The sequence below is a fragment of the Pezoporus flaviventris genome, unplaced genomic scaffold (genome assembly GCF_033815535.1).
Source record: "Pezoporus flaviventris isolate CSIRO_AGI_PZ_B2104156 unplaced genomic scaffold, CSIRO_AGI_Pfla_v1 ptg000006l, whole genome shotgun sequence".
Taxonomy (NCBI): Eukaryota; Metazoa; Chordata; class Aves; order Psittaciformes; family Psittacidae; genus Pezoporus; species Pezoporus flaviventris.
The window spans coordinates 15,870,645-15,886,715 of NW_026892554.1; the positions used below are offsets into that span (position 1 = coordinate 15,870,645).

At 34.4% G+C, this 16,071-nt stretch overlaps 1 protein-coding gene across 3 annotated transcripts in view; it reads right to left on the reverse strand.

The window, feature by feature from the left end:
- Positions 1 to 16,071, reverse strand: part of LRRC49 (leucine rich repeat containing 49) — a 48,515-nt gene that overhangs the window by 13,496 nt on the left and 18,948 nt on the right. For all 3 annotated transcript variants that reach the window (XM_061447134.1, XM_061447133.1, XM_061447135.1), the window contains 3 exons: positions 16,009 to 16,070; positions 10,312 to 10,459; positions 3,591 to 3,674 (listed from right to left, as the gene is read on the reverse strand). In XM_061447134.1, coding sequence (XP_061303118.1) covers positions 3,591 to 3,674; positions 10,312 to 10,459; positions 16,009 to 16,070 — 294 coding nt within the window. The remainder of the gene's footprint in view (positions 1 to 3,590; positions 3,675 to 10,311; positions 10,460 to 16,008; position 16,071) is intronic.

The window sequence follows — 16,071 nt, forward strand, 5'->3', positions numbered from 1 at the left end:
AGGATAAAAGCTGCACAGTCTTCAGATGTATTAATGAGTATTCTTTGATGCTATGAAAGTCTGGATTGAAACAGCAAGTACTTCTTAGCTCCAAGCTTCAATGACCTCACATTGGGTCTAAAAGGATCTCAGACAAGCTAAATCGTTATTAACCATCATTTCCTTAAAGCATAAGCTATTCACCTTTATCAATTTCTTACCAGAGTTCAAAGCCCATCTAACACCATAATTTTAAATGTCATTATATTAATTCCCGTCTTGTTTAGACTATTTTGCTAGGCTGATTAAGATACAAGAAAACAACACAATATTTATTAGGATTTAGAAGGCTATAACAAAAAACCTAAAGGCTAGAGAGGCTTTACTTGTTTTAAAATTGAACATTTACATTTCTGTTTTAAGACAGGCTCTATGGCTGTAAAGAAAAACAAGAAAGTTTTATTATAGCCCCTTTTTCCAAACAGGAACAAACCCAGTAATTTATTTGACATGCCTATGGAGAAAGGCAGGAGACAAGGGTAAATGTAAATTTTCAAGTTTAATTAACATTTTTGATACGTTGTTTGACCTATACTCACTATGCTCCTACGTTTAATTTATAAAAGTAACACATGACTGTTACCATCACATTGATACATACTTCTTTTCATGGTGGGTGAGCTGTGGACATCACTTCAATGCCGTTCACTAAGAACATGTCTCACAGTACTCTGTGCTGCAGATGTGAAGTGCAAACCACCACAAGTGAGTATTTAATTGAAAACCAGAAAACAGCAGATCAACAAAAAAAGCACCAATTTAATCATCTGTGACTGAGATTTATGAAACCTATGTATTTTCTCAAGAATAAGGAACCCCATATCAATGTTTCACAATAAAATATTTAACAGCTACATGAAAATCCTTCATGCTGCAGCCATTTAAAGAGTAAACACCATGATGTGTTTCAGTGACTGATAATGCAGAGACGGATCTCACAGACTTAAACCTTGACAAAAATTATGTCCATAATTGCCTGTAACTGACACTGAAAGTTCACAAAGATTATTTTAGTAATTCCCTTCTTCTGAAAGTTTTTATCATTTTAAAGAGCTCAAAACTCTTCTTTCACATTCAATCTACCCAAAGAGGCATGATGTTATCTGGTTAGAGAATACTAAGTGCCCAACACTTACAGTCTTCAGTGATGACCAGGCTCCATGTCACAGAAAGCAAGGAAAATTGAAATAGTCTGCATTTTATTCCAATTACATTTAGAAAATTCTGTTTGTTCTGGAGGGTGAGAGTCTCCTCACAACTCCAGCTACCATACAGCTGTACTTCGTTTGCCCTCAGTTATGGGCTGCAGGATTCCCACAGGGCTTTGAAAATTTCCAAGAATTCATTTTACAAAAAGCAAATTTTAGAAGTATGAAGATTCTGCTATGTAAATAGCAAGAACCACTTCTTGTTCCAATAAATATTAAGTTCAGCCTCTGTTGGAAAAGAATTACATTCTCTGTACATTTTGAAATATAATCTCAAACTTTACCAGAGGAGTGGATTTTAAGAAATAAAAAATACATAACAATAACAATTCATTATAAAAATAATAAAAAGTCTGGGAAAAGAGAATTGAAGAAACTCTTACTATAGGAGAGACAAATATATGCAAGGGCAAAAGCACTTTTTTCATGCAGTGAATAGAGGAAAACAGCTATTATTCACTATTGAATGAGTGTCTACAATTTCATTTACCCTGCATACAGTTCAAGAAAGTATGGATGAAAGTGACAACAAAAATTCCAGAACATAGTTCTCTAAATATTTTCTTCATGTTTAACAATGAATAAAATCCTATAGTTTGCAATTTTCTTTACTGGACATTGCATCTGTGAGCAGATATCTTTAATTCAAATGTGTCAAACAGGAAAAAAGAAACCAGAATCATAGCACACAAGGGCATATCTACAGAGAAAAGATATACAAAAATCACTGAATCATGCAAACAGTAAGTGGTATTTGGCTCTTATGCTACTTAACTATTTGAACACAAGAAAAATACTTCAATTAAGCTACCAAGTATACAATTTAATGTTGAAAACTGAATAATGGCATTATACATATATTTTTCTTTTACGGGAAGTTTTGCTTCCACTAGCAAAATGCACTGAGAAATTGAGGCCACCAAGACAAACAATCCTCTGCTACAAAGAAACATTACATGATGGTTATGAACTACAAATAAACACCTACATTTTTCCAGTCCAGGGACACAGCTAGCTTTTCAACAGCAAAGAACAGCACTGTGTGCATATTATTTACTAACTTCCTATTTCTTCACATTACTGAAAACTTACACCAAAACTTCAAACCTGAAGAGACTTTAAGTACATCAGCATTTTGCAGGGAAAAAAACAACCAACCAACCTTAAAAATTCCAACAAAAAAACCCCCACCTGAATAAAAATAAAAGGAACACCCCCAAAACCACAACGAACAACAACACTGCTTAATAAAAACTCCAAACAAACTGTATCCAAGACTTCTTTGTTATATTTGGGCTTTGTTTTGTTTTTAAAAAAGAAAATCAAAATATACAGAGATACAAATACACAGGAAATAAAAAAATAAATTTAGGCACCATACATGGAACTTTTTTTTTCCATTCATAAATTTAAGTTCTTCTATTTTTTATATGACTTTTAATAAGCTGTTAACATTCTGTTTGTGTCTTTTGATTTTTCAGAATTACACAACATAAGCTACATGTCTTACAGCCTCCTGCAAATACTTTGTCTAATCCCCTTCATGAATATGATTTTACCTAGGAAACTTAGCTGTATGGATACATTAATGTTTTTTGTTAGTTTGCCAAATTGAAAGAGCTTTCTTTAAAACTATTACTCAATGACAAAAAGGTTTTAGAGACAAATGGCAATATTCACACAACAAATGGAATGCAGATACTCTTAGATACCTGAACTTTGGTCCCATATTAGCAACATAGTTCATTTAATCACCAGCTCCATAACAGTATTCTCAAGCGCACCTCAGACTCCCCTGTTAGAAGTATTTCATCTCATGTATATAAGCATTAACCAGGCCATGTGGTCTGGTAGATAAGCCTTCTTCTGAAAAAGAAGACGGCTGGAGTCTAGCTGGTGCTCTGATGACTGCTTAACTCTTCCTACAAAAGGAAGAACTTCAACAGGGAAGAATGATGGAAAAACTACCTCAGAACACCCTGCATGGCAGCAGTTCAGATAACTCACCTGAAATGGTGGAGACCAAGTTCAAGGAATTTGAAATCACTGCAAAATCCTATCCTTTACTCTGGAATTATTTTATCTCTGGATTTGTGAAAATTAAGTTTACCATCTTTTCACATACATCACACTCATGTATCCAACTAGGGGTTTCTGCTAAAGTACACATTACATATTTCACTGCAGAGTTTCAGTTGCAGAGTGCACACTTTGAGCAGTAAAATGAAAGTTTAAGAGATAGAGGCATAGTGGGACATGTTAAGACTAGAGCGAAGTATACTAAGATATAGATTATTACCGTAAACAGATTTACAGTAGGCTTAGAATAGCCATGGAAAATACCTTAAGCAAGTTCTGTTTATGGCTTTCACGTTTCCTTTCTTCCTCTTTTCTTGCTGCAACAGATGCCATACGTCTTTCTTCTTCCTGGGTGAAAAACAAGAAAATCCATAAAAGGAAGAATTAACCAGGTTCTGAAAAATATAACTGATAAATCATTACCATATGTTTGTGTTGGGATTTGAAATACAAGTTTCAATACAATTTTAGGATTAAAATGTTAATTTTTCTAAATACATTAAATCCAACAAAATTGGTAATTTATCAAGAAATTCAGATGAAATAGAAATCTACACAGATACACATACTGAAGATAAAGCTATTTAAAACTGGTATTTGTAAAGGTCTTTGAAAATATATAAAGCACATGGTGAGTATAACTGAAAAAAAATTCAAATAAAACAGTTCATTATAATTTTGTATTTTCATAGTGGCTTCTGTATTAAGCAGCATTTTTTAAACAAAAGATGCAGAGCAAAAGAGCAGAATTTTATTTATGCTCGAATCATAATCTAAGATTGATTCTTATCATTATAACCTGTTACCAGGGGCTTACTTTTCTAAATTAGCAAGACAACTTGAGAAGAATACTTCTGAAGTTGACTATAGTATATTAACATTATTCCTTATCAATACCTACTCAAGAAGAAGTTTCAAGAAGAAAGCCATTTATTCCTAAATAATGAGAGTCATTGTCCTGCGTTCAGTAAGTGAAGATGCTTAATTTTCCTGGTACAGCAATTTAATACTGCAATATAACCATATTAGGTTGAATGCTCCCCATTTACAGAAGTCCAAACATTCTCATATCATGGTATTTTTAGAACCTGTATTTTCCAAGTAACAAAAGAAATGTTCACTATGAAGTAAAAAGTGTAGAGTCCTTCCAACACAAATATTTGGGAAGCATATTTTAACTTATTTTGATTTACTTCACATGCCATTGGGTGTTCCCATTAAAGTATCTTCCCAAAGCATACAGAAAGTGTTTTGATTTTCCTCAAAATAGAAAGCTTTTCACTTTCCAGGAAATTAACAAACAAAAATGAACAGAAAATATCAACCATGAAGACACTGATATGTTGAAATTTCTACATAATTAAAACATGCTATGCTTAGTGCATTGCAAGAACCCCTAAGCATATGGGTGAATGCTTACTAGATGATAAAACAAACCAGGAATTTCACAACCACATTTTTAAGAAAATAATTTCCAGTGCATAAGAAGTTGCATTCACATAGCAGACTTATTCTTCATCTGTAGACAGTGTCCCTGAAGCCCACTGACATACCATGGATTTTGACACCAGTTTGAAAGGTGATTAAACAATGCATTTCCAAATTGCTCCTCCACGACTTTAACCTAACATGTACATATTAAACGTGAGAAATATGTCGATGCAGATTACGGCATGAGGCTTTGGATAGAGTTAGCTTCTCTAACCCAACTATATGCCACAATTTCACTGGAACACCAACTTCCCTGGAACGCTAATTGGAGAGCCATTTTTGTTTGTTTGCTGGGGTTTTCTTGGTGTTTTTTTTTGTTGGCAGCCACCTCTGCTACTGGACTTTTTAGTTCTTCCTAAACAGGTAATCCAAGGGGCTGGTATCACAGAATTACAGAATAATCAGGTTAGAAGTGACCTCACGAGGTCACTAGTCCCTGTTAAAGGAGGATGAACAATAAGTAAATAATTACAGCCACACAGATACATAAGGTCTTCTGGATCCCAACACAACAAAACACCACACAATGGCACCCACTACTTGAATGGGAGTGTTCAGAGTGAGGCTGTGAAAACACATTAAATAAAACCCATGAAGTTAATATGCCACAAATATGAATGTATAATTAATAAAGTGAAATAAAAATGTGTTGCTCCTCAAGATATGATTAAAAATGTTGAAAACTACAAACATTATTCTCATGACAGCCATTTACCCCAATTACATGTTACAGTGTATTAAGATTGTGTTTACTTAAAAAAAACTGAAAGCTTATAATAAACTGCAAGAACTAGCAACCAACATCAGTGAGATCCTGCTATAGGAAGTGCGTTAGAGTGGTTTTGTGGTGTTGGGGTGGTCTGTTGTTTGGTTTTTTTTAAATTTTTTAATTAAATCTCTCCATTTGACCTTGTACTTTTTTTAATGTGGGTTCCTAAAGAAACAAGTTTTACAATTTCAATATCTTAATCTTCTGTAATGACTTTTCAACACATAAAACATACAAAGTAATAGAGTGTTTAGATGCCTCAAACTAAGGTGTTGGGGTTTTTTTTGTTCCCTAGATTATATAAAATATTTGGTTATATAAAAATGGTTTGTAGAAAGAAGAAAATGTAAACTAGCTCTCCCACCAAGGGAGAGGACACAAAAATTATCCATTCTACTTGGCAGAAAACAGCTGGCTAATCATCCCAGAGACTGCCCCAAACTAGCTGACTCATTACTGTGTTTCACACTGGGAAATGTGAGAATTTAGAGAACAAAATGACAGTCATCTAAAAGAAAGCAGCCTTCATTAATTTTATTCCTCTCAACACTACTTAAGATTTGTTGTTTTTTTTTCAAGCTCCCTAATTCAATTTTCTCTCAGCTTCTACAAATATCTCTTCTTACTCTATCTTCCTTCTCAAAGCCTTCCTTTTCCCAGTCCAAATGCATACTTTATGACAGTCTTCCACACATGAGGAAGTCAGTCCAGTACCTTCACCGCCAACAGTCTCAATACATTCATACAAAGAACGAAATGAACTAGTGCAGATTATGTTCTAACAACAGTCTTGTTAACTATGACTTTTTTCTTGATCAACACTTTACCCTAATTGCAGACATTTAAAAAATACTTTTACTTTTACAAAAGAAATCAGCTCAGCCTAAAAAGAAAATATATCCTAGTTTTACTCAGCATTCATAGAGGCACAACGATAGAGAAAACATCTGAGTAAAGATTAAGGGATAAATCTACTTGTCCTGGAAATCGAATCCGTATACATTTCTTTATTAATTTTACACAACATATGCAATCCATCTTAAAAACCAAACAACGTCACAAAATATCCCTAAAAAACCTCCACAAAGTCATAAAACAAAGCCCTTAACCTTGCCAGTATTCTTTTTTACTATCACCCCTTCTTCTCTTCTAGCTCCAGCAGCTCTTTCAAACTTGAAACGAAACCTTGCTGGAAAAGGGGGGATGCTTTACCAGAAGGTCAAAGCGCCAGATCACTACAAATGGACTAGGATGTCCTCTTGTATACAGAGATCTCTATTTAGTAGTTCTCCACTTCCATCTAAAAAATGTAGTAAATGAGTAAGAAGTCACCTTCACAAAGACTAATATATTTTCTAAAGAAGGAAAAGTCTCATTTTCTGCAATGTGACTTTGAAGTTGCAGGTTTACATTCTCAGTATGAAGCAACAGAAAGTTACTACCACCCTTATAAAAACCTGCCATTGGAGCTCTAACAGGAGCATACCTGTAGCTTTGGCAGGCTGGTAGCTCCCCCTGCTGCTACATGAGCACTACCGGAACTAACGCCACAGATTTTGGTCAAACCCAACATTTCCTTAGTCTTTGAAGAGGTAACATCCAGCAAGACCTGAAGATGATCCTGAAGAGCCCACAGTGGAATGCATGTATACTTCCTCACTACTACTTTATTATTCAAATAAGTTCTTTCTCAATAAATGATACATTAAAATCACAGAAAAAGATGCTAGATTAGCACAAAGGGAATGAAGCATTTCATTTTCATAGTATATCTACCTTAGTAGATAGATTTTACTATACATTAGAAACAGCTATAGTATACTCAATATAGACTACTTTAGGTAATGAAAAACACAGAAAAAGAAGAATTTTGAAGAATTGTCTGGAATGTATATTTACGCTTTCAAGGTATAGAGACTTAACACAGTACACTTAAAATGCACAAAATTCAGCTCACTTGCAGAAAGCAGACTATGTTTTATGTATACAATAAAGGCTGATTTTATATGAGAATGAAGTAAGAATGTGAGGATGGTTCTAGCAGAAATACAGCCATGTGTAAGTACAAAAATTTTGACAAATCATTATGTGACATGAGATATATTTCATTTGACAATGAGATATATCTCCATTTCTTTTACCTTCGATATTACTTCAGTATATTTTTGCAAGACCTGATTTGAGAGAGAGAATTACAACCCATAAAACTGACTTAAAAAGTCCCTCAAGTATCTCACTTTGAAGTGTAAAGAAAGAAAAAAGAAAAAAGGGATCCTTCCCTAAAAAGAGGTATACTCCACAGTGGCAATGAAATCAATAATGATTTCTATTCTCAATAAAGCAGTAGAACCTACTCCCTGATCAACAGAGAAATATGTAAGCAAATAATCAAAACTAAACACTGCTGCTCTCTTAACTTTAAGCATCGAAACCCTATAAAACCTCAATGAAAAGCTACAAATTTTTACTGTTAAAAAGATGCAGCTTGTCTTTCCATTTGGGAACCACAGGACATTTAAAATACATATACACTATACATAAACATACCTATAAAAATATATATAGACTTAAATACTGCTGAGAAAGTATGGATAGCAAGTGTTTCTGGTTAATCCCTCAGTAAGGGCCATGTACAAATTCATATTTTAATATTTTATTATATGTCTGTAGGCAGTATCTGCTACAGAAAACTGGAGGTAAAAAGATCAGTCACAGCTAAACTGTAAGGGCCACTAGACAGGTCCACTGTTTCAGAAGTTCAAACTAGGAAACATATTCAAAAAGCTCCAGAGCCCAGAAAAACAACCATTACAGAACACCAAAAAACACAAATGGCCATCTATGCAACCCGAGCCTGCTTTGACCGTAACACACTTCAGCTGCACATCAGCCATACATCTAGTCCCATTACCTTACAACCAAGGCGGACTAAAGGTGTAACTGTTACAGATGGCTAACACAGGCAACACACAGTAATCCATCTGGCCATGGTAATTCAGCCTCCTCTCCACTCTTTAAGCCTCCAAATTGATCAATTAAAGTTTGCGAAAGTAAAAGATTTCCACTGAATTAATGTTTTAGATAAGCAATATAAAGTGGACAGCTTTTTTCAGCTAAAAATCACTTTCTAGTGTGGACAATGGAGAAAGTGTTTTCAGTCTTACAGTGAAATTCATTTATGAGTGAAACTCACTACAGGCAAATAACTTCCACTAATTTCACTACCACTGGGTCAATGCCTCAGAGGTTTAAGAGTTTAAATCTTACATTAAAAAACAGCTTCGGAATGAGAGGGCCTAAGAAAACACCAATTCCCTCACTGATCAGGATTTAAAAGTTGTCATGTGATGCAATCCCTTAAATAAAGACAAATCTGCCCTAAGAAATATTAGAACAATTACAGAGAAAAATGTTTTATCTTAAGTGCAGAGTATCTGATTTTCATGGCAGCTTTATTTTTTTAATAGTTCCCTAAGGCAACAGCAGTTGCCACCAGACTTGCTCTGAGGCTCCCTTTCTCCTCTCAAGAACGGGTGAAGGGGCAAATGGAGGGGAAGGAGACAATTTCTTTACGTGACTCAAAATTCCTGAAATACCAAGAAAATGATCTTTTCAAAAGCAAAGTAATTAGCAAGTATTCGTCAATTAAGTTATTATAAATCCACAAAAAAATAACGAACACGCAAAATACATGTGAACAAACAAGTGTTTAGTATTTTTAATGCTGGGAGTAAACTGCCATGTCTGAAAGCACTTTATTTTTAAAATTAATGTTATCCACATACATGTTACATTTTGCACCATAACTGGCTCTATTTTATGATCATGGTGGATTTGCTACAGCAAAATAGGATATGGAGTAAAACTACAGGTCGATTATAATGCTGTACAGTCTGTGTACAAAGCAAATGAGCACTTAAAATAGGATATATCTATCAGTACCTTGTCAAAAAAGAGCTGCAACACTTTTGCTTGTAAAGCATATTATATTTGTTATCTTGCTGTTGGATCGTTTTCTCTTTTAAGAATACATAGAATTAACATGATTATTCCTATATTAAGAGATAAAATATTTGACTTAACCATATGGCCCCCAGTGACTGCCCTTCATCCTCCACCTTAAAGTGTATTTTCAATAATTCTGTAGGAGACTTAAGTTGTCTGCAATTCCTCTCTTGCTTACCAAGGTTACTTGAACTTGAGCAGCAGAAATCAATAGGAAATTAGCTAAGGGAGAAATATAGACACATAGGAACTGTGTGATCACCAGGTTTCCTTAGCGAGGAAGACTGAAGAAACCAACAAGATTTTTAAGGAAAGAAGATGCCAATAACATGAATTCAAGGATAAACAGACTATTCCTTTGGAAGAAACACTCTTTTTTTAGCTATAGAGCAAATCAGCAAAGACCGTGTTGGGAAAGTTCGAACCAAAAGCTTTGCAGATTCTCTCGTCACATAGCAATTGATCACGCAAGTATTTAACAGTAAAGAATTTAAGCATTTAAAAATAAACATGTTAAAATGAAGTAAAAAAGCAGGTCCTTGCATAATACTGAAGAAAAAAAGGTACAAGTTTTCAATATTGTAACATCTATATACCATTCAACTCCATACTAAAGAAAATACTGTGGTATTTTTAATATACATACATAGACAGACACCCCTACATTTCACTTCTCAGTTTAAGGATCTAGCAAGTCTGATGAAAACAGAAATTTCTTACTGTGATTCTCTTCATATCTAGCTGTCGGAGCTGCATCATATGATGGAGAACAGTGTGTTTGTACCATGTCTCCTGAGCTATTGGATTGCCATCAAGGGTGATATCTGATAAAGATGAAGACTCAGCAAGGCACAGAATATCCTCAAAACTGTAACCAAAAGAGTTTAAAGTTTTAATGTCATAGCGTAGGAATAATTTTGAGATGGAAGATTTTATTTGCTAAGGACAGAACATTAATATTTTCCTGTACTGAAAAAAAACCCACCCATCAATATTCTGTATGATAAATCAAACTATAAGTATTTTGAAATACCAACAGCTGCTGCTGTTAAACTTTTTAATCTCTTCACATACAGGTAGAAACAGATGACGAATAAGGAGAACTCATTAAGTATGAGAGCACAGTTTTACCTAAAAAAAAACCCCTCACCTAAAACAGGATATGTATCAGCTCATATTAAAAAAAAAAAAAATTAAAAAATAATGCAAAGCTTATTTGCCATCAAAGTCAGTATGAAAACCATGGCAAATACAAGAAAAAAAGCCAACCACAAATACCACAGAATGTTGTTTACAACATCATTAAATATCAGAAGAAAAACAATTATAGAAGCATCATATTTATCTTCAAAAGAGGTTTGACTTCTGTTCCGAGTTCAGTCTACAAACACTAACAAGTTGGCTTTTTAGACAACACCTGATTTGGCTTCCTGACAAAAATAACTGGCCTGTATAAAGAATATGTGGAAATGTACAGTTGTATCATGTTCCTTTTATTGAAGATGGAAAGAATGTAGTTCAAACAAATAGTATTTTTAAACACCACAGAACTATTTAACTTGATTTCAAAACAAGCTGAATTTACAGAAATAAATATGACTCCCCAATTCCTTTTATGAAATTGTGCACTTTGGCCTTCAAAAGTCAAGCCTTATGAAGTTGAGTAAATTGAAGCAGAAAGTATATAATAATTAGACTCAGTAGTTTTGAGAATGAAGTTCAAAAAATCTGATAGTTACAAAAGAATCACTGATGATCACAAACATACAAACAGAGGATCACTTTACTAGACAAATCTTTATGACACTCTGAAATCAGAGACCATTTCTGAAGAGGAAAATATGGAATTACTTTATGGAAAAGCTTTACTATTCTGATATTATGGACTGCATCAGCTGGTTATATTCTCCTTACTCTTGGTGGCAGAGAGTCTTCCTCTACACTTGGAAGTATTCCAAACTTTAATTATGCACTTAATTATGAACTTAAGAATTGGAAATCATATGCAGTACGAATGTTTATGTTAAAGACTATCATTGAATAAAGTGGCAACTGTATCATTCATATCACTCAGCTTTCAAAAACCATACAATAATCTGCTGAGGAGTAACATTCAGCTGCAAAGGGCTTCACATATACCAGAATATCAGATTATGAAATGAGATATCCCTTAAAGAGTCTTTTTATGACCTGGTTTCCATAAACCAGTTTGCATAACACATTTTAGGACGATCAGGCTGACATTACTTATGTCCTGAAGGTAAAAGACAATCTTCCCAAACAATGCAGAAGTTAGTAAAGCAAACTCATAAGCATGACAGAATAAGAAAAGATAGCTATTTCCATTTTGTGTGACAAATATGGAATTTTTTTTGCCTTAAAAAATTAGTTTCAAATAAATGTAAATATATTTATTAAAAGCATATTTAATCCACGCACTTCCCACTAAACATCTAACCAAACAGTACTTGCCATTACATATGATTTACAGATTTTTAATTAAACTAATCTCTTCAGGAAACAAATGACAGAGAAGTTGAAAGTTTGCTAGTGTTTTCAAGATCTTCCACTTATACATACTGCTGTGCTTTGAAATTCTCAATGCTCCAGAATATTCATTCCAGAGCCAACACATGCGCGTTCATCCTGCTTTCAGCTGCCCTATTAGCAGCAAAATTTTAGAGCTAAACAGTAGTGCAAAATAGCTGTTTCACATCTTTGTATGAAAATGTGAAAAAGAGAATATGAAAGAGAGACCTTTAGAAACTCAACCTAGAAAACTAAATATACTTTACTTGTCACACTGACACCCCAATGCTAAGCCAAGCAAAGCTGTAACACAACACACTTAGCAAGCAGATGCATAATTTTACAACCAAGCTTCTGTCTGCTTCCCAGCATGCAGACTGCTGTGACAGAGCCAAGGGGTAACCACCCTATGGGAAGCTGAGGCCATGTCTCAGCGCTCTCTCTAGCCTCTGTTATCTACAAAGGAGTCTTTAACCTGCTCCCAAAATACAAATCAGCTGTGGATGATGCTGTTTCAGACTGTCTCAGTCAATCATCTTGAATGGAATGTCTGCTGCTCTTTCCAAGAGACCTTCTCCTGCAGGAGCCCCACTAAACTACAGCAAACACCTCTCCTTCCCTGTTCTTTCTTGCTAGATCAATTTATCTATGCTAAAATGGCAGTTTTGCCAACACAGACACAAGTTGTGAATTTAGGCAAAATTATCAAAGTCTTTTCTGCAAATCTTTTCAGAATAGATCAGTTTTACATCTTGTGTGCATGCTCAGAGTCCTGCATCCAATTCTCCCCTCTGCCTGAAGGGATGCAAAAGCAAACCCACTTCTCCCACCTCATATGAGAACATGGCATCACTAAGCCACGGAATACTCTGGAATGGTCTAAGGTCAACCTCCACCAGCGATAAGCATTCACAGAAACACCTGTCCTCTGTTACAGCCTACTTGCTTAGAAAGACAGTTGTTTCTTCTCTATACAGATGCATCAATGACTTTAAAAGCATGTTCCATAAAAGGGAAATAAACATACACTGCTGTCCTGGTCAGTATTAACAGTGAAAATATGTATTCCCCCCCCCCCAAGATTTAAAAATAGTCTACCCTGGTTTCATATTTTGCAATGTGAACAATAACTCTCTAGATCTCAGTGGCGCATCTTTCCTGAGGAAAAGTTTCTCTAGTTTCTTCCCAGCACCACATGACAAATTCAAAACTGGATTTCCCCCCCTTCGTTATAACTAGCTCTAGAGACAGAGACACATTACCTTCAGCCATTAGGTAGAATGCCTTCAGTTTGTAACTGAATTTTTTGGGCTGAAGCCAGAAGTAGGATTACTTTTGTTTCAGATCAACTTCTACAACATTCAGTTCTAGCTTATATTATCTTGCCAATACAGATGCTTTTACTAAAAGCTCTGCAAAGAAGCAGCAGAATTCTGAGGCACCCTATAAAGCATGAGGGAAAAAGGAACTGGTGATTATATCCACGATATATTCTCATGCCTTATATAGTGACAATTTTTAAAAGGTATTCCCAAATCTTCTACTGAAATATTTGTGCTAGTATGTATCAATTTCAGACTCACAGATTTTTGCTGACAGAGGAAAAAAGAGAGCAGCAAAACTTTCCATGAAAGCACTCCCTCAAAAATGCTACTTTTAAAATGGTCACTAATGAGATATTTTAATGAACTGTAATACAAATATATCCAGGTTTTGGCAATATACTTTGTTGTTCATTTCCATTTGTGGGTTTTCTCTATGTACCTACAGACGAATGAACTGGAATACCTTTGTATCAATTTGATTATCTAAAAGAAAGAACAGACACAGCTGTTTCTAGGAAAAATAATTTATAAAACTATCATATGGCACAGAGCAAACCCAGGTAAGTGACTCAAAACCACACAAAATCATTTAAAAGAGTTATAGGAATGTTAAGATGCAGCATAGCAATTCACTAGTATTACAGTTGCATATAACTTCTTCAGTCAGTTCAAACGGTATCAAGCCAAGTATCAGAAAACAGATGGTCAAGAGTATATTTTTATATTTAGTCAATTTCCTGTTAGAAGACATATCTACTACAGAAGTCAAAATCAGGAATTAATGGGGTTTTTAGCCTTCTTTACTGCCATATGTAATAGAAAGATTATTTCAAAAACCCAAGCTAAATGTGAGCATCAAAAGAAACTGTTTCTTTGCCTTAAAATAGTGACTGGTAAATAAAGAGTTAAACTGATTGGTCCACCTATCTACCCACATATATATACAAAATTTATAGAAGAGCAATGTCTTTCATTTGATGTTAAGATCTTATTTTTATACCTATTCCAACTACAAATTAAAACCAAATTACGTATTTGCAGAAACGTTCTGAGTATTTCTAGCTTACATGAAACATAAAATTAGATTTATCAATAGTTTAGCTAAAGCCCCAATGAGTAAAAAAAATCATAATAAAGTACCAAGAAGCAAGCTACTGAATACATGAAGTTTGAGAAATCTACTTTGAAAACATCACAGAAAAAAAATGACATATCTTCTTCCTTAAATACTGTGAAAATAAATGTGAAAAAGGAGTCAGGAAACTGTGCAAAATATACCAAGTATTTAAAGAGATTCAGAAATTCTAGTGACTGCAGTGATGCTCCCTGATGGCAAGGGAGCCAGCTACTGCAGTCCCCTCAGTATTCCTGCCAAGCTAAGACTGTTTTTAGAAAAACAGAAACAAAAGGCAGGTTTCAGTTCTGGAAATTATTCAAGAGAAGCAAAATGCTACCCCCTCTTTTTATTGTGCTAATTTAAAACATAAAATAAGAAGACTAGCAGATTAGTTAAGGAAAGAGCAGATTAAAGATTCCTGCTATTCATCTCTGATTTTTTTTAATGCTTAATACCCATGAGTATTTAAGGAGCTCTACTGCATTTGTACTTTAAGAACATCAGGAAGACAGACAAGTAGGTTGGAGCTGTCTGCAAAAAGCATAATGCAGGTCAACTTAAAATGTTCCAAGTAGCTATTAGAATAAAAGCTCACGCTAAGTGTAACATTTTACAGAGAAAGCAGATACCACAAGAACAACATGGTATTTCCAGGAGTTGGAACATGAAGCATCTTTCCCCTACACGAAATTAATGATTCTAAGCAAAGAATGCTGGTGGTGATTAAGGGACAGGAAAAAGGACATACCCAACTGAAGATAACCAGGCACTATTTAATAATTTTGGGTTTTTTTAATACTGGTACTGGTGTAAAGGCAGACTCCAAAAATATCTGAATATAAAAAGGCATAGAACAGACACATTTTTTTCAATTTATAACAAAATGCACTTAGTTACTTGATACTAGAGAAACCCTGCTTTGAAAGTCGAGCTAGTCTGGTTCTGTCACCTGGTTTGAAAGGGAAATAAACATGAACACACCTTTCAGACTTTATTAATATATGGGCAAACTAAATACAAGCATGAAAAAAATCTAAGCATCGTAAGCAGAATCTGACTCAGCAGTTTGTGTAACTCCATAAATACAGTGATGGTATGTTAAATATAATATGTACCTTTTGTAATGTTAGTTTAACAAATATCTAGTTTAACAGTAAAACTTACTTACAACAATATGCTTAATTTTGATTATCACTGTAAAGAGTATGATGATTTTAAAATTAAAAAGAAGTTTCTTGGTAGAATTCTCATAGTACAAATACATTAAAATGCAAAGGGTTTCAAGAAATGTTATGTTTAAATAGAATATACACAATGGCTTGATTATGCTGTTAGTGGAAAAAATAGTATTTGCACTCACAATGTTTTAATTTACATTTAAATGAAATACAGCTCCTAGAGTATATTTTAAACTACTGATAGGAAGCAAACTGCTATTTCCCTTACCTAGATATATTGTTGAAGCTGAGGAAGAGACGCTGGAGACATGGCAAAGTATCCACATCTTTC